This window comes from Gorilla gorilla, chromosome 8 (genome assembly GCF_029281585.2).
Source record: "Gorilla gorilla gorilla isolate KB3781 chromosome 8, NHGRI_mGorGor1-v2.1_pri, whole genome shotgun sequence".
In the NCBI taxonomy this organism is placed as follows: domain Eukaryota; kingdom Metazoa; phylum Chordata; class Mammalia; order Primates; family Hominidae; genus Gorilla; species Gorilla gorilla.
Genome location: NC_073232.2, coordinates 86,441,690 through 86,468,256, shown reverse-complemented (window position 1 = coordinate 86,468,256; position 26,567 = coordinate 86,441,690). Strand labels below are relative to the sequence as shown.

At 38.4% G+C, this 26,567-nt stretch overlaps 1 protein-coding gene across 29 annotated transcripts in view; it reads left to right on the top strand.

Annotated features, from left to right (window-relative positions):
• Positions 1-26,567, top strand: part of CCDC7 (coiled-coil domain containing 7) — a 459,676-nt gene that overhangs the window by 213,082 nt on the left and 220,027 nt on the right. For 24 of the 29 annotated variants that reach the window (XM_063710186.1, XM_063710188.1, XM_063710189.1 and 21 more), the window contains one exon: positions 25,934-26,041. The exons of the other annotated variants lie outside the window; for them this stretch is intronic. In XM_063710186.1, coding sequence (XP_063566256.1) covers positions 25,934-26,041 — 108 coding nt within the window. The remainder of the gene's footprint in view (positions 1-25,933; positions 26,042-26,567) is intronic. 29 annotated transcript variants of the gene reach the window in all.

Below are 26,567 nucleotides of genomic sequence, written 5' to 3'. Positions count from 1 at the left end.
ATTTTCTTAATTCAGTCTATCATTGTTGGACATTTGGGTTGGTTCCAAGTCTTTGCTATTGTGAATAGTGCCGCAGTAAACATACGTGTGCATGTGTCTTTATAGGAGCATGTTTTATAATCCTTTGCATATATACCCAGTAATGGGATGGCTGGGTCAAATGGTATTTCTAGTTCCAGATCCCTGAGGAATCGCCACACTGACTTCCACAATGGTTGAACTAGTTTACAGTCCCACCAACAATGTAAAAGTGTTCCTATTTCTCCACATCCTCTCCAGCACCTGTTGTTTCCTGACTTTTTAATGATCGCCATTCTAACTGGTGTGAGATGGTATCTCATTGTGGTTTTGACTTGCATTTCTCTGATGGCCAGTGATGATGAGCATTTTTTCATGTGTCTGTTGGCTGCATAAATGTCTTCTTTTGAGAAGTGTTTGTTCGTATCTTTCGCCCACTTTTTGATGGGGTTGTTTGTTTTTTTCTTGCAAATTTGTTTGAGTTCATTGTAGATTCTGGATATTAGCCCTTTGTCAGATGAGTAGATTGCAAAAATTTTCTCCCATTCTGTAGGCTGCCTGTTCACTCTGATGGTAGTTTCTTTTGCTGTGCAGAAGCTCTTTAGTTTAATTAGATCCCATTTGTCAATTTTGGCTTTTGCTGCCATTGCTTTTGGTGTTTTAGACATGAAGTCCTTGCCCATGCCTATGTCTTGAATGGTATTGCCTAGGTTTTCTTCTAGGGTTTTTATGGTTTTAGGTCTAATGTTTAAGTCTTTAATCCATCTTGAATTAATTTTTGTATAAGGTGTAAGGAAGGGATCCAGTTTCAGCTTTCTCCATATGGCTAGCCAGTTTTCCCAGCGCCATTTATTAACTAGGGAATCCTTTCCCCATTTCTTGTTTTTGTCAGGTTTGTCAAAGATCAGATAGTTGTAGATATGCGGCATTATTTCTGAGGACTCTATTCTGTTCCATTGGTCTATATCTCTGTTTTGGTACCAGTACCATGCTCTTTTGGTTACTGTAGCCTTGTAGTATAGTTTGAAGTCAGGTAGCGTGGTGCCTCCAGCTTTGTTTTTTGGCTTAGGATTGACTTGGTGATGTGGGCTCTTTTTTGGTTCCATATGAAATTTAAAGTAGTTTTTTCCAGTTCTGTGAAGAAAGTCATTGGTAGCTTGATGGGGATGGCATTGAATCTATAAATTACCTTGGGTAGTATGGCCATTTTCACGATATTGATTCTTCCTACCCATGAGCATGGAATGTTCTTCCATTTATTTGTTATCCTCTTTTATTTCATCGAGCAGTGGTTTGTAGTTCTCCTTGAAGAGGTCCTTCACATCCCTTGTAAGTTGTATTCCTAGGTATTTTATTCTCTTTGAAGCGATTGTGAATGGTAGTTCACTCATGATTTGGCTCTCTGTTTGTCTGTTATTGGTGTATAAGAATGCTTGTGATTTTTGCACATTGATTTTGTATCCTGAGACTTTGCTGAAGTTGCCTCTCAGCTTAAGGAGATTTTGGGCTGAGACGATGGGGTTTTCTAGATATACAATCATGTCATCTGCAAACGGGGACAATTTGACTTCCTCTTTTCCTAATTCAATACCCTTTATATCCTTCTCCTGCCTGATTGCCCTGGCCAGAACTTCCAAAACTAAGTTTAATAGGAGTGGTGAGAGAGGACATCCCTGTCTTGTGCCAGTTTTCAAAGGGAACACTTCCAGTTTTTGCCCATTCAGTATGATATTGGCTGTGGGTTTGTCATAAATAGCTCTTATTATTTTGAGATACGTCCCATGAATACCTAATTTATTGAGAGTTTTTAGCATGAAGGTTGTTGAATTTTGTCAAAGGCCTCTTCTGCATCTATTGAGATAATCATGTGGTTTTTGTCTTTGGTTCTGTTTATATGCTGGATTACGTTTATTGATTTGTGTATGTTGAACCAGCCTTGCATCCCAGGGATGAAGCCAAGTTGATCATGGTGGATAAGCTTTCTGATGTGCTGCTGGATTCAGTTTGCTAGTATTTTATTGAGGATTTTTGCATCGATGTTCATCAAGGATATTGGTCTAAAATTCTCTTTTTTTGTTGTGTCTCTGTCAGGCTTTGGTATCAGGATGATGCTGGCCTCATAAAATGAGTTAGGGTGGATTCCCTCTTTTTCTATTGATTGGAATAGTTTCAGAAGGAATGGTACTAGCTTCTCCTTGTACCTCTGGTAGAATTCGGCTGTGAATCCATCTGGTCCTGGACTTTTTTTGGTTGGTAAGCTATTAATTATTGCCTCTATTTCAGAGCCTGTTATTGGTTTATTCAGAGATTCAACTTCTTCCTGGTTTAGTTTTGGGAGGATGTTTGTTTTGAAGAATTTATCCATTTCTTCGAAATTTTCTAGTTTATTTGCATAGAGATGTGTATAGTATTCTCTGATGGTAGTTTGTATTTCTGTGGGATCAGTGGTGATGTCCTCTTTATCGTTCTTTATTGCTTCTATTTCATTCTTCTCTCTTTTCTTCTTTATTAGTCTTGCTCTAGCAGTCTATCAATTTTGTTGATCTTTTCAAAAAAACCGCCTCTTGGATTCACTGATTTTTTTGAAGGGTTTTTTGGGTCTCTATTTCCTTCAGTTCTGCTCTGATCTTAGTTATTTCTTGCCTTCTGCTAGCTTTTGAATGTGTTTGCTCTTGCTTCTCTAGTTCTTTTAATTGTGATGTTAGGGTGTCCATTTTAGATCTTTCCTGCTTTCTCTTGTGGGCATTTAGTGCTATAAATTTCCCTCTACACACTGCTTTGAATGTGTCCCAGAGATTCTGGTATGTTGTGTCTTTGTTCTTATTGGTTTCAAAGAACATCTTTATTTCTGCCTTCATTTCGTTATGTACCCAGTAGTCATTCAGGAGTAGGTTGTTCAGTTTCCATGTAGTAGAGTGGTTTTGAGTGAGTTTCTTAATCCTGAGTTCTAGTTTGATTACACTGTGGTCTGAGAGACAGTTTGTTATAATTTCTGTTCTGTTTTTTTTTTTTTTGAGATGGAGTCTAGCTTTGTCGCCCAGGCTGGAGTGCAGTGGCACGATCTCGGCTCACTACAAGCTCTGCCTCCTGGCTTCACGCTATTCTCCTGCCTCAGCCTCTCCGAGTAGCTGGGACTACAAGTGCCCGCCAGCACTGCCGGCTAATTTTTGTTATTTTTAGTAGAGATGGGGTTTCACCATGGTCTCCATCTCCTGACCTCATGATCCGCCTGCCTCCGCCTCCCAAAGTGCTGGGTTACAAGCGTGAACCACCGCACCCGACCAATTTCTGTTCTTTTACATTTGCTGAGGAGTGCTTTACTTGCAACTATGTGGTCCATTTTGGAATAAGTGTGGTGTGGTGCTGAGAAGAATGTATATTCTGTTGATTTGGGGTGGAGAGTTCTGTAGATGTCTATTAGGTCTTCTTGGTGCAGAGCTGAGTTCAATTCCTGGATGTCCTTGTTAACTTTCTGTCTTGTTGATCTGTCTAATGTTGACAGTGGGGTGTTGAAGTCTCCCATTATTATTTTGTGGGAGTCTGAGTCTCTTTCTAGGTCTCTAAGGACTTGCTTTATGAATCTGGGTGCTCCTGTATTGGGTGCATATATATTTAGGATAGTCAGCTCTTCTTGTTAAATTGATCCCTTTACCATTATGTAATGGCTTTCTTTGTCTCTTTTGATCTTTGTTGGTTTAAAGTCCTTTTTTTGTTTTGCATTTGCTTGGTAGATCTTCCTCCATCCCTTTATTTTGAACCTATGTGTGTCTCTGCACGTGAGATGGGTTTCCTGAATACAGCACACTGATGGGTCTTGACTCTTTATCCAATTTGCCAGTCTGTGTCTTTTAATTAGAGCATTTAGCCCATTTACATTTAAGGTTAATATTGTTATGTGTGAATTTGATCCTGTCGTTATGATGTTAGCTGGTTATTTTGCTCGTTAGTTGATGCAGTTTCTTCCTAGCCTCTATGGTCTTTACAATTTGGCCTGTTTTTGCAGTGGCTGGTACTGGTTGTTCCTTTCCATGTTTAGTGCTTCCTTCAGGAGCTCTTTTAGGGCAGGCCTGGTGGTGACAAAATCTCTCAGCATTTGCTTGTCTGTAAAGGATTTTATTTCTCTTTCACTTATGAAGCTTAGTTTGGCTGGATATGAAATTCTGGGTTGAAAATTCTTTTCTTTAAGAATGTTGAATATTGGCCCCCACTCTCTTCTGGCTTGTAGAGTTTCTGTGGAGAGATCTGCTGTTAGTCTGATGGGCTTCCCTTTGTGGGTAACCTGACCTTTCTCTCTGGCTGCCCTTAACATTTTTCCTTCATTTCAACTTTGGTGAATCTGACAATTATGTGTCTTGGAGTTGCTATTCTCAAAGAGCATCTTTGTGGCGTTCTCTGTATTTCGTGAATTTGAATGTTGGCCTGCCTTGCTAGATTGGGGAAGTTCTCCTGGATAATATCCTGCAGAGTGTTTTCCAACTTGGTTCTATTCTCCCTATTACTTTCAGATACACCAATCAGGTGTAGATTTGGTCTTTTTACATAGTCCCATATTTCTCCGAGGCTTTGTTCGTTTCTTTTTATTGTTTTTTGTCTAAACTTCTCTTCTCACTTCATTTCATTCATTTGATATTCCATCACTGATACCCTTTCTTCTAGTTGATCGAATCGGCTACTGAGGCTTGTGCATTCGTCACATAGTTCTCGTACCTTGGTTTTCAGCTCCATCAGGTCCTTTAAGGACTTCTCTGCATTGGTTATTCTAGTTAGCCATTCATCTAATTGTTTTTCAAAGTTTTTAACTTCTTTGCAATGGGTTCGAACTTCTCCCTTTAGCTTGGAGTAGTTTGATCGTCTGAAGCCTTCTTCTCTCAACTCGTCAAAGTCATTCTCCACCAGCTTTGTTCCATTGCTGGTGAGGAGCTGCATCCTTTGGAGGAGGAGTGGTGCTCTGATTTTTAGAGTTTCCAGTTTTTCTGTTCTGTTTTTTCCCCATCTTCATGGTTTTATCTATCTTTGGTCTTTGATGATGGTGACGAACAGATGGGGTTTTGGTGTGGATGTCCTTTCGGTTTGTTAGTTTTCCTTCTAACAGTCAGGACCCTCATCTGCAGGTTTGTTGGAGTTTGCTGGAGGACCACTCCAGACCCTGTTTGCCTGGGTATCAGCAGCGGAGGCTGCAGAATAGCGGGTATTGGTGAACAGCAGATGTTGCTTCCTGATCATTTCTCTGGAAGTTTTGTCTCAGAGGAGTACTAGATCATGTGAGGTGTCAGTCTGCCCCTACTGGGGGGTGCCTCCCAGTTAGGCTACTCAGGGGTCAGGGACCCACTTGAGGAGGCAGTCTGTCCGTTCTCAGATCTCCAGTTGCATGCTGGGAGAACCACTACTTTCTTCAAAGCTGTCAGACAGGGACATTTAAGTCTGCAGAGGTTTCTGCTGCCTTTTGTTTGGCAATGCCCTGCCCCCAGAGGTGGAGTCTACAGAGGCAGGGAGACCTCCTTGAGATGTGGTGGGCTCCACCCAGTTTGAGCTTCCCAGCCACTTTGTTTACCTACTCAAGCCTTGGCAATGGCGGGCGCCCCTCCCCCAGCCTGGCTGCCACCTTGCAGTTTGATCTCAGACTGCTGTGTTGGCAATGAGCGAGGCTCCGTGGGCGTAGGATCCTTCGAGCCATGTGCGGGATATAATCTCCTGGTGTGCTGTTTGCTAAGACCGTTGGAAGAGCGCAGTACTAGGGTGGGAGTGACCCGATTTTCCAGGTGCCACCTGTCACCCTTTCTTTGACTAGGAAAAGGAATTCCCTGACCCTTTGCACTTCCCGGGTGAGGTGATGCCTCACCCTGCTTCGGCTTCGGCTCAGTGCCCCGCACCCACTGTCCTGCACCCACTGTCTGACACTCCGCAGTGAGATGAACCCAGTATCTCAGTTGGAAATGCAGAAATCATCTGTCTTCTGCGTCGCTCACACTGGGAGCTGTGGACTGGAGCTGTTCCTGTTCGGCCATCTTGGCTCCAGCACCTCATTTAGATCTTAAAAAGATTTTCTTATTGTATCCTAGAGTATGGATGAAGAATTAGATGAAAATATTTTGCCTGACACTTAGAACTGTTAGAAGAAAAAGACTCAGCAGTAAATATAATGATGAATATTATTAAATTATTTTAAATTAAAGTTAACTTTGAATAAATTAAGCAAAATTTGGTTTATGGATGTGTATCACGTTAGGACTGTAGAAACATTCATTAAATTGTGCTATTTAAAGTAGTATTTATTTTTTGATTTCCTTTAATTTTTTGTTAGTTCTGACATTTGCTAAGAGAGGCATGTTGAATTCTCCTCCTATTATTTTGGATTTATCTATTTCTTCTTATAGTTTTGTCTTCTTTTTAAATGCTGCTTATGTTATTGGTGCATATGTATAAAAATTCCATATTTCTGGCAAACTCAACTTTTTCATTTCATGAAAGGAACCATCTGAATCTCTGGTAAGGTCATTTGCCTTAAATCCTATTGTGTCTTACATTGACATACTATGGTGATTTTTGTTAGTGTATGCGTGGTGTATCTCTTTTCATCTGCTTGTTTTCTGTCTTTCTGGATTTTTATAATTTACTGACATAGCTTGTAAATCACCTATAGTTAGATTTTTTTTGTTTACAAATCCAGTGTGACTTTTTTATTCATAGAACATGTTTGAATGTTTTAATTTAAAATTATTATAATTATTGACACATTTGGATTTAAATATTTTGAGCTGCTTTTTGTTTCTTCTACCCAATCCATGTTTACTTCTCTTTAATTTATTTCTTTATGTTGGAATCTTTTTTTATTCATTCTGATTTTTAAATCAATTTTTTTCTGTTTTAAAATGTTTAAACTTTTTAAAAAAGATTAATACTCTTGGAAAAATAAAATTGACTTTCAACTTTTTAAGTGCATATAGTATATGAAGCAATAGAGTGTTTCCATATCCTTGCAGTAGAAACACTTTCATGATTTTTACATGTAACTTCATAGTTTATTTTGAAAATTAATTGGTCTTTTTTATCATTTAGTTGAATTGTGGTCTTTTGCTTAAATTTTTATAAAAATGAATGGAAACTTTGATTTCTGGTATATTTTTAACAATTCAGAGGCTTCATAATTAAATGGTGTCACTCTTTATTGTAGTCTAAGCCTCTCTTCCTTTTTATTTAAGATTTTAATGTTAATTGACAGAATTGTACACATTCATGGGGTACAATATGGTGTTTTAGTCCATGTATACATAGTATAATGATTGAATCAGGGAAATTACCATATATATCGCTAGAAGAACTGGTCATTTTTATGGTAATAACATTCAAAATCTTCTTGTCTAGCTATCTTGAATTATACACTACAATGTTATTTGCTGTAGTACCCTACTGTGTAACAGAACACTAAAACTTCTTCTTCATGTCTAACTGTATCTGTGTACCCATTAACAAGCCACTTGCTGTTCCTCCTCCCCCAACCCCTCCACAGCCTCTGATAAGCACTATTCTACTATTTCCATAAAATCAACTTTTTTAGATTCCACATATGAGTGAGATCATATGGAGTTTGTCTTTCTTGCCTGGCTTGTTTTACTTAACATAATATTCCTCTAGGTTCATCCATGTTGTTGCAAATGACAGGGCACCATTTCTGTTTTATGGCTGGTGATATGGTTTGGCTATGTTCCCACCCAAATCTCTTCTTGAATTTTACTCCTATAATTTCCACATGTTGTGTCAGGGACCCGGTGGGAGATAATGAATCATGAGGGCGATTTCCCCCATACTGCTGCTAGTGAATAAGTCTCATGAGCTTTGATGGTTTTATAAGGGGTTTTTGCTTTCACTTCTTCCTCATTCTCTTCTCTTGGCTGCCACCATGTGAGATGTGCCTTTCACCTTCTGACATGATTGTAAGGCCTCCCCAGTCACGTGGAACTGTAAGTCCATTAAACCTCTTTCTTTTGTAAGTTGCCCAGTTACAGATCTGTCTTTATCAGCAGCATGAAAGTGTAGGAATAAAACTGGATAGTATTCATTGCAGAACCATGAGCCAATTAAACCTCTTTTCTTTGCAAATTACCCAGTCTCAGGTATTTCTTTATTAGCAATGTGGAACCAGACTAATACAAATCTTATTTTAAAAATGGGCTAAAGATGTGAATAGATATTTCTCAAAAGAAGACATACAAATGGCCAACAAATATATGAAAAAATGTTCAACATCACTAATCATCAGAGAAATTCAAATGAAAACCGTACTGAGATATCACTTTATCCATGTCAGAATGGCTATTATAAAAATGACAAAAATAACAAAATCTTTCAAGGATATGGAGAAAAGGGAACTCATACACTGTTTGTGGGTATATAAATTAGTGTAAACACTATGGAAATCAGTATGTTTTTTGTCCTTTATTCTGTTAATGTGATGTGTCCCATTTATTTGTTTGTGGATATTGAACCATCTGTACTTCCCTGATATGAATCCCACTCGATCATGGTAAATGATCTTTTTAATGTGTTGTTAAATTTGGTTTGTTAGTCTTTTGTTGAAAAATTCTCCATAAATTTTCATCAGTGATACAGACCTGTAGTTTTATTTTCTGTTGAGTGCATGTCTTTTTTTTTTTTTTAATCAGAGTAATGCTGGCCTTGTAGAATGTGCTGGAAGTATTCCTTCCTCTTCAAGTTTTTGGGATAGTTTGAATAGAACTGTCATTAGTTCTTCTTTAAATTTTGGTAGCAGTCAGCAGTGAACCCATCAAGGTTCCTGGGCTTTTCTTTGATGGAAAGCTTCTAATTATTGCTTTTGATTTTGTTTCTCATTATTGGTGTGTTGAGATTTTCTATTTCTTCATGATGCAATCTTGGTAACTTGCATGTGTCCAAGCATTTATCCATTTCCTCTAGGTTTTCCAATTTGTTGGCATATAGTTGTTGTAGTAGCCTCTTATGATCCTTTGTATTTCTGTGGCATCAGCTGCAATATTACCCTTTTCTTCTCTTGTTTTAGTTATTTGAATTTCCTCACTTTTATTTTTAGTCTATCTAAAGGTTTGTCAAGTTTGTTTATCTTTTCAAAATACAGTTTTTTGTTTTGTTCATCTTTTATATTTTTTAATCTCTTTTTTGTTTATTTCTGCTCTGATTTTATTAGTTTGTTCCTTCTACTTATTTGGGGATTGTTCTTTTTTTTTTTAGTTCTTTGAGGAGTAATGTTAGGTTGTTTATTTGAGTTCTTTCTAGTTTTTTTCATGTAGGTGTTTATTGCTATAAACTTTATTTTAGGGCCATTTTTCCTATATTATATAGGCTTTGGTATGTTGTATTTTCATTTTTCATTTGTCTCAAGGAATTTTTAAATTAAAAAACTTTCTTTTCTTTGATGCATTGTTTTTTTCATAAACATGTTTAATTTTCATGTATTTGAACAGTTTCCAAAGTTCCTTCTGTTATTGATTCATAGTTTTATTCCATTGTAATCATAAAAGATACTTCATATGATTTCAGTTAAAAAAATTGTTAAAACTTGTTTTGTTGCCTAACATATGGTCTATCCTGGAGAATCTTCCATGTGCTATGGTGAAGAATGTATATTCTCTAGCTGTTGGGTGACACGTATTATAAATGTCTGTTAGGTTCATTTTGTCTAGAATGCAGTTTAAATTAAGTGTATATTTTCATTTTTTTATTTCAACTTTTCTTTCAGATAAAGGTGTAGGGGGGTTACATGTGCAGAATTGTTACATGGGAATGTTACACAATACTCAGGTTTGGAGTATGGTTCCCATCACTTTGGTAGTAAGCATAGTACTACATAGGTAGTTTTTAAACCCACCACCACCTTCCACCTCTAGTAGGCCACAGTGCCTATTGTTCTCATATTTATATCCACATGTGCTCAATACTTAGCTCCCACTTATAAATGAGAACATGCAGTATTCAGTTTTCTGTTCCTGTATTAATTTTTTAGGATTATGCCCTCCAGCTCCATCCATGTTGCTGCAAAGGACGCGATCTCATTCTTTCTAAGGGGTACATAGTATTGCATGGTGTACATGTCCCATATTTGCTTTCTCCAATCTGCCATAGTTGGGCAACGAGATTGATTCCAAGTCTTGCTATTGTGAATAGTACAGTAATGAATATTTGAGTGCATGTGTTTTTTTGGTAGAATGACTTATATTCTTTTCAGTATATACCCAGTAATGGGACTGCTGGGCTGAATGGTAGTTCTGTTTTAATTTCTTTGAGACATCTCCAAACTGCTTTCCATAGTGGCTGAGCTAATTTACATTCCTACCAACAGTATTTAAATGTTCCGTTTTATAGGCTGGGAACAGTGGCTCACGCCACTAATCCCAACACTTGGGGAGGCTGAGGTGGGTGGATCATTTGAGGTCAGGAGTTTGAGACCAGCCTGGCCAACATGGTGAAGCCCCATCTCTACTGAAAATAGAAAAAAATCAGCCAGGTGTAGTAGCATGTACCTGTAATCCCAGCTACCTGGGAGGCTCAGGCAGGAAAATAGGTTGAGCCCTGGGGGGTAGAGGTTGCAGTGAGCTGAGATCGTGCCACTGCACTCCAGCTTGGGTGACAGAGTGAGACCCTGTCTCAAAAACAAAAAGTTCTCTTTTCTCCACAGCCTTACCAGCATCTGTAGTTTTTTGACTTTTTAATAATAGCCATTCTGACTGGTGTGAGATGGTATCTCATTGTGCTTTTGACTTGCATTACTCTAATGATTAGTGATGCTGATCATTTTTTCATATGCTTGTTGGCAGCATATGTCTTTTTTTGATAAGTGTCTGTTCATGTCTGTTGCCCATTTTCAATGGAGATTTTTTCTTGTTGATTTGTTTAATTTCCCTATAGGTTCTGGATATTAGGCCTCTGTTGGATATATAGTTCATGAATACTTTCTCTGATTCTATAGATTGTCTGTTTGCTCTGTTGACAGTTTCTTTTACTGTGCAGAAGTTCTTTAGTTTAATTAAATCCTACTTGTGTATTTTTGTTTTTGTTGCATTTGCTTTTGGGGACTTAGCCAAAAATTATTTGCCAAGGCCTATGCCAAGAAAAATATTTCCTAGGTTGTCTTCTAGGATTTTTATAGTTTGAGGTCTTACATTTAAATCTTTAATCCATTTTGAGTTGATACTCATATAAGGTGATAGATATGGGTTCAGCTTCAATATTCTGCATAAGGTTAGGCAGTTATTCTAGCATCGTTTATTGAATTGGGAGCCCTTTCCTCATTGCTTGTTTTTGTTGGTCTTGTCAAATATCAGATGGCTGTAGGTGTGGGGCTTTATTTATGAGTTTTCTATTCTATTTTATTGGATTGTGTGTCTGTTTTTGTACCAGTACCAAACTGTTTTGGTTATTGTGGCTTTATAGTATAGTTTGAAGTTGGCTACTGTGATGCTTCTGGCTTTGTTCTGTTTGCTTAGTATTGCTTTGGTTATTTGGGCTCTTTTTTGCTTCCATATAAGTTTTAGAATAGTTTTTCCTAATTCTAGGAAGAATGGTGGTGTTAGTTTGATAGGTATAGCATTGAATCTGTAAATTACTTTAGGCAGTATGGCCTTTTTTACTGTATTGATAGTAAATAGTGCTGCAACAAACATATGCATGCATGTATCTTCATAATAGAATGATTTATATTCCTTTGGCATATACCCAGTAATATATTTGGGATTGCTGCGTCAAATGATATTTCTGCCTCTAGGTCTTTGAAGAATCACCACACTGTCTTCCACAGTGGCTGAACTAATTTACACTCCCACCAACAGTGGAAAAGTGTTCCTTTTCCTCCACAACCTCGCCAGCATCTGTTATTCTTTGACGTTTTAATAATAGCCATTCTGACAGACTTGAGATGGTATCTCATTTTGGTTTTGATTTGTATTTCTCTAACGATCAGAGATACTGAATTTTTTTTCATGTTTGTTGGCCACATGTATATATTCCTTTGAGAAGTGTCTGTTAATGTCCTTTGTCCACTTTTTTATGGTGTTTTATGTCGTTACAGCACTATTTACAATAGGAAAGTCATGGAATTAACCTAAATACCCATCAATGACAAATTGGATAAAGAAAATGTGGTACATATATTCCATGGAATACTATGCAGTCATAAAAAGGAACCAGATCATGTCCTTTTGTAGGAATATGGTTGGAGTTGGAAAATATTATCCTCAGAAAACTAATGCAGGAACAGAAAACTAAATACCGCATATTCTTACTTCTAAGTGAGAGCTGATGGATGAGAATACATGGATACATGGGGGGATCAACACACACTGGGCACCTGTGGGAAGTGTGGTGGGAGGGAGAGTGTCAGGAAGAATAGCCACTGGATTCTGGGCTTAATACCTGGGTGATGGGATGATCTGTGCAGTAAACCACCATGGCACACATTTAGCTATGTAACAAACCTGCACATCCTGCACATGTATCCCTGAACTTAAAATAAAAGATGAAGAAAAATAAAGAAAATTGGCCCCCAACCTTTTCTGTCTTGTAATGTTTCTGCTGAGAGGTCTGCTGCTAGGCTGATGGAATTCCTTCTCTAGGTGACTGGCACCTTCTCTCTAGCTGCCTCTAAGGATTTTTCTTTTGCAATCGCTTTGATGAATCTGATGATTAATTGCCATAGGAATGATTATCTTATATAGTATCTGGCTGAAGTTCTGTGTATTTCTTGGATTTGCATGTTGACCTCTCTAGCAAGAGTAGGAAAATATTTGTGGACTATATCCTCCAATATATTTTACAAGTTGCTTATTCTCCTCTCTCAGAAATGCCAATGAATTGTTAATTTTGCCTCCTTACATAATCCCATATTTCTGGGATGTTTTGTTCATTTTTCTTAGTTGTTTTCTTTATTTTTGTCTGACTGAGTTGATTCATAGAACCAGTCTTCAAACTCTGAGATTCTTTCCTCAACTTGGTCTATTCTGCTGTTAATATTTCTGATTGTATTATGAAATTCTTGTAGTGAGCTTTTCAGCTCAGGAAGTTCAGTTTGGTTCTTCTTAAAAAGTGGATTTTGTTGTTCAGCTCTTTGTTTTAGTGGATTGCTTGGCTTTCTTGGATTGATTTTCAACTTTCTCCTTGATCTCAATGAGCTTCTTTGATGTCAAGATTCTGAATTCCATGTCTGTCATTTCAGACAATCCAGACTGGTTATGAACCATTACTAGGGAAGTAGTGGGCTCATTTGGAGGCAAGGCGACATTCTGGCTTTTTGAATTACCAGGGTCCTTGTCCTGATTTGTTCTCATCTGGGAGGACTAGTATTCTTTTCATTGTGTTGTAAATTGAGCATAGTCCATTGGCTTTGCTTCTGGAAGTTTCAGAGGACTAAGGCTCTGTATAGGGTCTTTGTTGTAAAATTCTTGTTCTTGGTTTCACAGTAGGGAGTGATTTTTGGTGTTGTAGTTTGGGTTGCCATACGGTAGATGGTGCTTGAGAGCAATGAGCAGTAGATAGGCTCTTAACCACACATTTCCTTTGTGCATCTTCACATTTGCAACTGTGTTCTGCCATGTGAGGAGAAGAGATGTAACGGTCTCGCCAGGCTTGCCCATGAGCCTTGGGAGAACCACTGCCAACCACTGGCACTGTGCCTGCAATTTTGTTGTGGTGGTGGTGGTGGTTAGATCTTTTGGGCCACAGGGCTCCCTTAGGGAGAGGTCTGATGGGGAAACAGGCAACACCCTTTATGAATCAACCTTGTGCAGGGAGGCATGGCTAGGTCTCACACCAGCTTGTGAGCCTGTACCACTCAGGACTCTCAGTTTTCTGAGAGTGTGGGCTCCTGTCCTGTTCAAGTACCAAGCACAAATCTCAGCTCAACCCTCCTGAGCCACAGGCTACAGCCTGAGGGCTCTAGGGTCTGCTTGCAACTCCCTCCTCCAGGCACTCAGGGATGGGTTCTGGGTGCAGTGTGGGATCTGAAGGGCTCCCAGGATGCCAGAATGCACTCAGGTGGAGCAAAACACCCAGGCTGGGCAGTGGAGGCTGCATTATGTACATTCTCTTATGGGACAGTTAGGGAAGGTTCCTGGGAGGGACTGGCAGGCAGGTGGGTCTGCGGGTCAGATGTGCCCCAGTCCCACAGAGAAGCAAAACCTGTTTTCTCCTTGGTGGGTTCAGAGCCTCTCAGAGGGAGACAGGTAGCCCTGGGAGTGGATGCTTATGGCTGAGCTTTGCTGGGACTGACCTGCACTCAAGGGTCCTCAGCTTTGCACCTGCTGCAGCTCTGTCTCCATCTAATCTTCAGGGAGATCTCCCCTGCCAGCTCACACATCCATGTGGGAGTGAGATCCCCTGCAACTAGGATCTCAGAGGTTTACAGTAAGATTGAGCAGTCTCCCAGTCTCTTAACTCACCCCTTCCTCAGGCACCATTTGATGCTGGGAAACAGCTGGGGTGCTCAGGTGCTCCAACTTGGGTTACCAGCTTCCTCCCTATTCAGCTTCAGCATGTGAGTCTTTTTTCCATCCACATTTGGTGTTTTCTGTCCAGAGATTGGTTCAAATTATGTTGGTATAGTCGAAACTGTGAGCTCTATCTATGGGAGCAGCAGTTCCTGGTTGCGTCTAGTCAGTTGTCTTGGAAAATGTAAGAGTTAAAGAAAAAGGAAAGAAACATGAAAAATGGCTCAACAGTCAAAGACAGGTTTATTTTGGAGAATAAACTGGAGAGCGGTTTCTGGACGATTTCGGACAGGAACACTCTGTCTTACAGACTAAGAGTATTTAAGGGTTCAGGGTGAGAGAGCTTATCACAGGGTAGGAAGTTTCTGTGTGGAGGAAAAGTTTATTGCAGGGTTGGAATGTCCCTGGTCGGAGGGGAGGTTATCTTGGGGCTGACACCTCTCTGGCGGGAAGGGAGGTTTTCTTGGGGCTGGCATGTCTCTGGTTGGGGAGGATTTTATCTTAGGGTTAGAATGTTTCTGGTCGGAGATGTTATCTGTGGTTTATGGTCATGCTGACATTAGCCATTAGGCTGATGCCCTTTGGGAAGATTTAGGCGGTTTTTTATTAAGGTGAACTTTAAAGTGGCAGTGCTTGTCCAAGATGGCAATGCTTCTGCTCTGTCAGAAAAATTTCCAGTGTTTCTTTGTTGATGTTTTTGTCTGGATGATCTGAAAGTGTAGTGTTGAATTCCCCTCCTATTATTGTATCACACTCAATCTCTTTTAGTCTGTTAATATTTGCTTTATATGTTTAGGTGCTCCAGTGTTGTGTGTACATATATTTATAATTGTTACATCCTTCTGTTGTATTGAGCCCTTTATCATAATATAATGGCTTGATTTATATTTTTAAAATAATTTTTAACTTAAAGTGTATTTTATCTCATATAAATGTAGCTACTCCTGCTCTTTTTTGGTTTCCCTTTGGTTGGAAGATCTTTTTCCAACCCTTTTTTTCAGCTTATGCATGTCTTTATAGGTGAAGTAGGTTTTCTATAGGGCACATATACTTGGATCTTATTTTTTTCATTCAGCCACTCTATGTCTTTAATTTGGAGAATTCTGTCCTTTAACATTCATGGTTATTATGCATAATTAAGGTCTTATTATTGATATTCTGTTGCTAATTTTACTGTTGTTTTGTAAATCTTCTCTTTCTTACTTTCTGTCTTCTTTTGTGGTTGTTTTTCTCTGATGGTATGTTTTAATTCATTGCTTTTTGTTTTTAGTATATCTATTATAGGTTTTCACTTTGTGGTTACCATGAGGCTTACAGAAAACATCTTATGTAACTAATTATTTTAACCTGATGACAAGTTAACATTGGTCACAAAGAAAAGAGAAACAAAACTAAAAAAAACTTTATACTTTACTCCTCACATTTTGACTTTTAGATATCTCAATTTCTATATTTTTGTACTGCCTAATGCATAATAAATTTTTCTAGTTATTATTTTTAATAGTTTTGTCTGTCTTCAAACTAAATATATGAGTCCTTTATATACCACAGTTACAGTATTAGGGTATTCTGAATTTGTATGGTTTCTATTAGCAGAGATTTTTATAAAAAATTTCTGATGTTTTGTTGTTAAACATTAGAATCCTTTGCCATCAGATTGAGTAACTTCCTTTAATATTTCTTATAAAACAGGTTTGGATGTGGTAAGTTTTCTCACCTTTTGTTTGTCTAGGAAAGTCGTTATCTTCCCTTCATGTTAGAAGGATAGCTTTGTTGAATACACTATTTTAGGTTGTCAATTCTTTTCCTTCAGCACTTTAAATATGTCATCTTACTTCCCCCTAACCTGTAAAATTATTATTATTTTTTAAATTTGGGACCTGAAGTCACTTTAGTCAGCTGGTGGTGAAGGGGTATAGGACTCAGGTTCCTCTTGCTGGGGCAGCTGATTCCCTTGGGGCTGGGGTGAGTCTCAATGCTCCCTATGTGAGCACTGGCCTAGAATCAAGGACCACAGAGTTCTAACCTGGTGCTGTGTTTTACTGTAGCAAAGCTGGTACTAAGTTCCAATACAGCCCCCATCCCCTGATACTTTCCTCTCCTTCAAGAAGAAAGATTTTTCTACACACTGTGCCACTTGGGTTTGGGGGAGGGGTGTGAGACTGTACTTTCTGCTCTCTTCAATGAATATTTTCCAGTTATTATGCTAAAACCAGGTACCGTGACCTCTCACCTGATTCCTTTAGTTCTTGTGAAGGTGTATTCTTGCATGGATAGTCATTCAATTTGATGTTCCTGTGGATGGATAGGGTTCTTCCTCCATCTTGCTCTGGTGATTCTATCTCAAAGCCTTTCTTCTTATAGCTGAGAAAATGGGTGAGGTTTTTTCAGCCAAAGGAAAAATCTTACACCTGAATATAAATTTTAAACTCAAAAGCCCATCTCAAATTACACATGTTGCAATTTCTAGAAAACAATTTCTATGACAATTTGACTATGATACATGTATGTGTGGATTTCTATGAGTTTATTTTTGAATTTATGGAACTTCTTGATGTGAAGATTAATGCTTTAACAAAATTTCGGAACTTTTCTTTCACTATTTATTAAAAAAGTTTTTTCTTCTCTTCCTCTTTTCTCCTTCTGGAATGCCCATTATGTATATGTTGGTACACTTGGATGGTGTTGTACCAATTTCTGAGGCTCTGTTAATTTTCTTCATTCCTTTTTCTTTATGTTTCTCTGACTAGGTAATTCAACTTATTTGTCTTTAATGTCACTAATTTTTTTGTGTTTTAAAATATTCCTTTGATTCCATCTTTCCATTTCGCTTATTGTGGTTTTCAACTCCAGAATTTCTATTTGGTTACTTCGGGAAATTTATATCATGCTGTTGATTTTCTTTCACAGTGAGATATTATTACACTTTAATTCTTTAGATATGATTCCCTTTAGTTATTTGAATAGTTTTATAATAGCTGATTTAGAATCTTTGTCTAGTAAGTCCAGCATCTTGGCTTCTTCAGGGAGAGTTTTTATTAACTGATCTATTTTTGTTTTGTGTATTGGCTATTTTCTTGTTTCTGCGTGTGTCTGATAATTTTTTGTTTAAATTTTAAATAATGTGATGTGAAATTCTGAAAATTGGATTACTCTTCTTTCTCAGGGTTTGTTATTTTGCTGTTTTTGTTATTTGTTTGATTAGTGCATTTCTTGGACTAGTTTTGTAAAGTTTATATATTTTGTTGTTTGTAACTACTGAAGTCTGCTTAGTTAGCTTAGTGATCAGCTAATGACTAGACAGAGATTTCCTTAAATGTATTGAATTGATGTCTCCCACCCTTGTAGAGGGGCTCCCTGTGTGTCTCTGTGTGTCTTGAGGCATGCTTTCAATGCTGAGGTAAGAAGTTTGTAACTCTGCCTTAGCCTTCATTTCCTGCTTGCTCAGAACCTCAAGGTCAGTTAGAGGTGAGAGATCTGGGAATATTCATGTCTTTCCTAAACCTGTGCACAGCCCTACATATGTGTTTTGTCTGTTAGATTCCCTGATACATGTTAGAGCTTTATAGAGCCACTCCTTATGGACATCTAATTTCCCAATTTTTCTTTTTGAGATTTTGATGGTCAGCCCCAACCTGGTAATGCTCATCACATGTCTACTATGTTAAGCAGTTACCACTGATCATTTTTTGACAAATGCCCTAGGGTGAGGGATATTCTGGACAAAGAAAGCTCTAAGTCAGGTCAAATAGATATATACCTTGACAGTGCATCTTTTCAGGAAGCTGGCAGATACATCATCAAATAGTGGTTATTCTCTAGGAATGGTGCTTTTGTGGATCCTCAAACTTATTTTGCCTCTCTAGGGGTTGTTAGGCAGCTGGATTTCATAGCTATTATAGTTGTGAGGCTGTTTGTTGACTGGGCTACCAAGGACCTAGAGTGAGGAGAATGGAATTAGGGCATATTAACATGCTAACTGTTACCAAGGTCAGCCATTAGAAAATGTATTTGTTCTATAGTGACTGTACACATATTTTCAATTGCACCAACATTATACAAGGGTTTTCTTTCTCCAGTTTCTCACTATTTGTTATCTTTTGCGTTTTTCATTATAGTTGTTCTAATAGGTGTGAGGTGATATCTCATTGTGGCTTTAATTTGCATTTCCCTGATGATTAAAAATGTTGAGCATTTTTTCATATACTTGTTGACTATTTATGTGTCTTTTTTGTTTGTTTGTTTTTGAGAGACAGAGTCTTGCTCTGTTGCCTGGGCTGGAGTGCAGTGGTGTGATCTTGGCTCACTGCAACCTCCACATCCTGGGTTCAAGTGATTCTCCTACCTCAACTTCCCAAGTAGCTGGAACTACTTGGGATGCCACCCAAGTAGTGCATGCCACCATGTCCAGCTAATTTTTGTATTTTTTAGTAGAGATGGGGTTTCACTATATGTTGGCCAGGCTGGTCTCAAACTCCTGATCTCAAGTGAGCCACCTACCTTGACCTCCCAAAGTGCTGGGATTACAGGCATGAGCCACGATGTCCAGCCTATATGTCTTCTTTTGAGAAATATGTATTAGGCTTTTTGTACATCTTTAAATTGGGTTGCTTCTTAATATTGAATTGATTGCATTCCTTACGTATTTTGACTATTAACTCCTTATCAGATCTGTAGTTTGCAAACATCTTCTCCCATTCTGTAGGTTGTCTCTTCATACTGTTGATAGTTTTGTTTTCTGTGCAGGAACTGTTTAGTTTGATACAATCTTATTATTCTATTTTTGCTTTTGGGGTTGTATTAAAAAAATCATTGCTAAGACCAATGTCAGGGAGATTTTTCCCTATGTTTTCTTCTAGTAGTTTTATTGTTTTATATTTATTATGGCAGTTCCTCAAAACATTAAAAATAGAATTACCATCAGATCCAGCAGTTCCATTTCTGGGCATACAGTCAAAAGAAATTAAATTAGTATGTCAAAGAGATATCAGCAATCCTATGTTTATTGCAGCGTTATTCACAGTAGACAAGATGTGGAATCAACTTAAGTGTCTGTGTTAGTCCATTCTTATGCTGCTATGAAGAAATACCTGAGACTGGGTAATTTATAAAGAAAAGAGATGTAATTGACTCACAGTTCTGCATGGCTGGGGAGGCCTCAGGAAACTTACAATCATGGCAGAAGGGGAAGCAAACACATCCTTCTTCACAAGGCAGCAGGAGAGAGAAGTGCCAATCAAAGGGGGAAAGCCCCTCAGAAAACCATCAGATCTTGTGATAACTCACAATCATGAGAATAGCATAGGGGTAACTGCCCCCATGATTCTGTCACCTCCCACTGGGTCCCTCCCATGTCATGTGGGGATTATGGGAGCTACAATTCAAGATGAGATTTGGGTGCGGAGAGCCAAACCATATCATTCCACCCGGCCCCTCCCAAATCTCATGTCCTCACATTTCAAAACACAATCATGCCCTTCCAACAGTCCCCCAAAGTCTTAACTTATTCCAGCATTAACTCAAAAGTCTAAGTACTTGTGAGACAAGGCAAGTCCCTTCTGCCTATCAGCCTGTAAAATCAAAGGCTTACTTTCCAGATACAATGGGGGAACATGCACTGGGTAAATACACCCATTCCAAATAGGAGAAATTGGCCAAAACAAAGAGGCTACATGCCCCATGCAAGTTCAAAATCCAATAGGGCAGTCATTAAATTTTAAAGTTCCAAAATGATCTCCTTTGACTTCATGTCTCACATCCAGGGCACACTGGTGCAAGAGGTGGGCTTCCATGGCCTTAGGCAGCTCCACCCTTGTGGCTTTGTGGGGTACAGCCCCACTCCCAGGTGCCTTCACAGCTGGCCTTGAATATCTGCAGCTTTTCCAGGCGCATGATGCAAGCTGTCAATGGATCTTCTGTTCTGGAGTCTGGAGGACAGTGGCCCTCTTCTCACAGCTCTACTAGGCAGTGCCCCAGTGGGCACTCTGTGTGGGGGCTCCAACCCCACATTTCCCTTCTACACTGCCTTAGCAGAGGTGCTCCGTGAATGCTCCCCACCTGCAGCAAACTTCTGCCTGGACATCCAGACATTTCCATACATCCTCTGAAATCTAGGCAGAAGTTCCCAAATCTCAATTCTTGACTTCTTTATACCTGCAGGCTCAAAACCATGTGGAAGCTGCCAAGGCTTGGGGCTTGCACCCTCTGAAGCAATGGTCTGAGCTGTACATTGGTTTATTTCAGAAATGGCTGGAGCTGAAGCAGCTGGGATGTAGGGCACCATGTCCTGAGGCTACACAGAGCAGGGGAACCTGGGCCTGATCCAGGAAACCATTTTTTCCTCCTAGGCCTCTGGGCCTGTGATAGGAGGGGCTGCTGTGAAGGTCTCTGACATGACTTGGAGACATTTTCCCCATTGTCTTGGTGATTAACATTAGCTCCTTGTTACTTATGGAAATTTCTGCAGCAGGCTTGAATTTCTCCCCAGAAAATGGGTTTTTCTTTTGTATTGCATCATCAGGCTGCAAATTTTTCAAACTTTTATATTCTGCTTCCTCTTGAACACTTTGCTGCTTAGAAATTTCTTCTGCCAGATACCATAAATCATCTCTCTCAAGTTCAAAATTCCACAGATCTGTAGGGCAGGGGCAAAATGCTACCAGTCTCTTTGCTAAAGTATTGCAAGAGTCACCTTTATTCCAGTTCTGAACAACTTCTTCATCTCCATCTGAGACCACCTCAGCCTGGACTTCATTTTCCATATCACTATCAGCATTTTGGCCAAAGCCATTTAACAAGTCTCCAGGAAGTTCCAAACTTTCCCACATCTTCCTGCCCTCTTCTAAGTCCTCCAAACTGCTCCAACCTCTGCCTGTTACCTAGTTCCAAAGTTGCTTCTACATTTTTGGTTATCTTTATGGCAGTGCCTCACTACTGTGGTACCAATTTACTATATTAGTTCATTCTCAAACTGCTATGAAGAAATACCTGAGACTAGGTAATTTATAGAAAAGAAGTTAATTTACTCACAGTTCCGCATGGCTGGGATGGCCTCAGAAAACTTACAATTGTGGTGGAAGGAGAAGCAAAGACATCCTCCTTCACAAGGTGGCAGGAGAGAGAAGTGCTGAGCAAAGGGGGAAAAACCTCTTATAAAACCATCATATCTCGTAAGAACTCATTTACTATCATGAGAATAGCATGGAGGTTGGCGCCCTCATCATTCAATTACCTCCTGCTGGGTCCCTCCCATGACACATGGGGATTATGGAAACTACAATTCAATATGAGATTTGGGTGGGGACACACACAAACCATATCAGTGTCCTTTGACAAATGAATAGATAAAAATGTGCTGTATATATACACAACGAAATATTATGTAGCCTTAAATAAAGAAGTTCTGTCAGTTGCAACAGCATTGATGAACCTGGAGGATATTATGCTAAGTGAAATAATCCAGGCCTGTAAAGACATATATTGCAGTCTTGGTAAGTTACATATTTCTATGATTTTATACATTTCTTCTAGATTATTCAATTTTTGGTGTATAATTGCTCATAGTAGTCATAATTTTTTGTATTTCTGTGGTCAGTTGTAATGTCTCGTCTCTCATTTATAATTGTATTTATTTGAGTTTTCTTTTCTGTATAGCTAAAATTTTGCCAATTTTGTTTATCCTTTCAAAGAATAAGCTCTTAGTTTTGTTGACCATTTCTAGAGTTTTTCTAGTCTCTATTGCATTTAGTTCTGCTCTGATCTTCATTATTTCCTTCCTCCTATTAACTGTGGACTTAGTTTGCTCTTTGTTTTTAGTGTTCCATGACATGTACTGCTAGATTTTTGGATTTGAGGTCTTTCTTTTTTTCTTAATGTAGACATTCATTGCTATAAACCTCCCTGTTAGGACTGCTTTTGCATCATTTCATGTTTTGTTATGTTGTGTTTCCATTTTAGTTTATCTTGAGATATTTTTTATTTTCCTTTTTATTTTCTCATTGACTCATTGGTTATCCAGGAATGTGCCACTAAATTTTCCCACATTTTGAATTTTCTGAAAAATTTCCTGTGATTGATTTCTAGTTTTATACCATTGTGGTAAGAAAAGATAATTGATATGATTTCAGCCTTCTAAAATTTGTTAAGACTTATTTTGTGGCCTAAAATATGACCAAAGTCATACCTTGGAGATACTGCAGGTTCAGTTCTAGAACACCACAATAAAGCAAATATCACAATAAAGCAAGTTACACATTTTTTTGTTTCATGGTCCATATGAAAGTTATGTTTAAGGTCTAATATCCAGCATCTATAAGGAACTAAAACACATTTACAAAAAAATAAACAGCAACAACAACAAACAACCCCATTAAAAAGTGGGCAAAAGACATGAATGGACACTTCCAAAGAAGACATACATGTGGCCAACAATCATATAAAAAAAGCTTAACATCACTGATCATTAGAGAAATGCAAATGAAAACCATGAGATGCCGTCTCACACCAATCAGAATGGCTATTAATAAAAAGCCCAAAAATAACTGATGCTGGCAAAGTTGCAAAGGAAAAGGAACACTTATACACAGTTGGTGGGAGTGTAAATTAGTTCAACCATTGTGGAAGACAGTATGGTGATTCATCAAAGACCTAAAAACAGAAATAGCATTTACCCCAGCAATCCCATTACTGGGTATATACCCAAAGGAATAGATATCATTCTCCTATGAAGACATGTGCACATGTACGTGCCTGTTTGGTGCTCACTGCTTTGTGCCTAAGTGGGTACCTAAGGTACAAGACAAAGTCCCCTTTACTTTTTCCTCTGTTTTTCTTAAGCAGAGGGAGTTTCTTACCATAGCCACCACAGTTGAAAACGTGCTGGGTCTCACCTGAAGCCAGCATATCTCAGAGTCTCACCTGATGCCCATAGCATACTACCTAGATCTTGCTGCTGATTATTCAGGGCCCAAGGGCTCTTTAGTCAGCAGGTGATAGATCTTGCCAGGACTGAATTCTTCCCTTGAAGGTGGCAAGTTCCCTTTTGGCCCAGGATGTGTCTAGAAATGTCATCCAGGAACTAGGGCCTGGAACGGAGGCCTCAAAATTCTGCCCAGTGCCCTATCCTACTGTGGCTGAGCTGGTATCCAAGATACAAGATGAAATCCTTTTTATTCATCCCTCTGTTCTCCTCAAGAAGAAGGTCTTTTTTGGAGCTGTGAGTTGCACTGCCTGGGTTTGGAGTAGGGGTGGCACAGCACTCCTTTAGCTGTCCTGGCTGGTGTCTCAGTAGATGCCCCCTAAGTCCACTGGCTCTGAATCCGGCTCAGCACTAGGACTTGCCTAGGAGTTGCAGTCCTTGTGGCCTATATTGCCTTTGAAGTTAAGTTCCAGGGAACTTTTAGCCCATGGTGGTGAGGCTTGCCAGAACTCAAGTTCCAACAGCAGGGATATGCAGTTCCCTTTTGGCCTCTCTCCATAGGTGGGCATCAGCTGAGTTTAGCTTGATTTTTCTTTCTGCCATGACAGGGTAGCACTGAGTTCAATGCAAAGTCTCACAATCACTGCACTGTTTCTCTCAAAGAGCACAAATAATTTCTCTCTGCACCAGGCGGACACTGCTGAGCAATGGGGGAGGGATGGCATTAGCAATTCAAGACTGTCCTTTCTACCCTCTTCAGTGCCTCTTTCAACAATATGAAGTTAAAACCAGATACTGTGAGTGTTCAGCAGATTTTTGGATCCTATTAAGGTGCTTTTTCATGTATAGATAGTTTTAAATTTGTTGTTCCTAAAAGAGGGATAATTGGTGTAACCTATTTGACCATCTTGCTCCACCACTCTGGGTATCCGGGATAGCGCTTTTATTAGCTACAGGAGTCCTCACTATTTGGACTGTAGTGGGGCTCTGTGTTGTGCCCCCATGACTATTAAATGATCATAAGCATCTAATGGAGAGCCCCTCAATCTCTTCCTTGAGACCTTATTGTTGAGCAACTAGAGCCATAGATGTCTTTGAGAAGGGACTTAAACAGATGGTCCAGGAGTGAGTGTCCAGTTACATTTTTACATCACTCTGACTGCTAATGAAATATTGGTGTCTTGGCAGTAGGTTCTTTTGTCTTGCATGGAAATTTTTCAGTTAAGATCTGGATTGTGCTGCTAACTATTTCACATCATCAAGTTCAATTGAGCTAGATAACCAATGAGAGTAGCACAAATGAACCTAGGTCTGAGTTTGGTAAATGATCTTATTTGTCATCTGTTGTTCTTACTCCTTATTGCTGAAGTAAGAGACTATCAGGTAGCTTTCAGGGCACTTTGGAGGTGACTGGAAGAGTGATCAAAAAAGGTTTTTCAGTGGCAGGGAACTCACCACAATTGGACCAAATTAGTCAGAGGCCGAATAGCAGCCAGCTAAGAAAAGAGAGGGTCTCATATGTATGTAACACTTTCCCCCTACCCACTTCTTCATCCTCCTTGGGCAAAGTGGCCATGGAAGGACATTCTGAATAAGGAGGTCTGCAGTGACACACCTCATAAGTGCCACTGTCCCTAATTAAATGTAATGAGAGTAACTCATTTAAGGTAAAGGTGAACTATTCACATCTCTTCTATGGTCTCTTTTGATTGGTGTGCAATATGATCATGAGGACTCTACATACTTTTTCATCACACATGGAAAAATGAATAAAACATGAAAACATGCATTATAGACATTCAGTGCTAGGAACATGCTTAGATTTAACAATGGTCATTGGATGCAATTTTGCATGTAGGGTCTATGCAAATTTTGGTCATCAACTACTTTGTTTTCTGGTTTATCTTTCCTGTGTTTCAATTTCTAAAAGTAAGTATCTCTTTACATTTATTTCCTAATGGATAGCATACTTGATATCTTTCTTCTATTTCAGTTTTTTCTCACTTAACATTACCTTCTATAAATCCCTCTAAATCAGGTTGTAACAATCTTTTTATTACTTTTAGAGCTTCCTGTACAACTCTTTGTATCATATTAAATATTGTAGTTGATAATACCACAAATTATAATATATACCTTTTTATTAACCAATTTCATATGCTTGTACATATAAGTGATTTTGAGTATTTTGTAATTAAAAGTGTGCTGTAATGAATAAACTTGTACATATGAATTTTCATTGCTTTGCCTATGAATACATATTAATCTAAATTATAAATAATCAAGAACAAGTAGAGGCTAATATAAATTTTTGATGCCAAGAAATATGAAAATAATGAGACTACTTCACCTCAGATCCTTTAAAGTTCTTGTCACTATTTTCATGTCAGATCTAGAATTATAGTAATTTACTTATATTTTACATGTATAAAAATGAGACAGAACATGGCTGTATACTTGTTATAAATCTGAAATCTAGAAATTTCACTATAGTTTATGTTTACTGCACTAAATTTATTAATTTGTGTAGCTCATAATGATATACCAGAAGAAAATCTTATGCTTGAACAAGACACAAAGTCAAAAATGGAAGTAGAAGTAAAGAAACAAAAATCTTTCCAAGATAATCAACTCAATAGTAAGTGTAATAATTGTAGATAACCTTAAAATAATTTAAGATTTATTTTTAATTGGCAAATAAAAATTATATACATTCATCATATACTACATAGTGTTTTAATATATAAATTGTGGAATTTAAATATAAATTGTGGAATAATAAAATCAAGCTATTTAACATGTATATTACCTTGTTATTTTTTTGTGTTGAGAAGACTGAAAATTTCTCTTAGCAATTTTGCAATATGTTATTATTAACAGTACTCATGAAGTGCAGTAGATCTCTTAAACGTTTCTCATTTCCAGCTGAAATGTGTGTCCTTTGACCAACATTGCTTCAGTCCTCCCACCATCAGCCTCTTATAACCAACATTTTACTTTCTGTTCCTATGAGCTTGACTTTTTAAAACTCCTCATATAGGTAAGATAATGCAGTATTTGTTTTTAGTGACTGGCTTACTTTATTTAACATTATGTTCTCCACATTCATCCATATTATCACAAAAGACAAAATTTACTTCCTTTTTTTAAGGCTGATTTTCGTT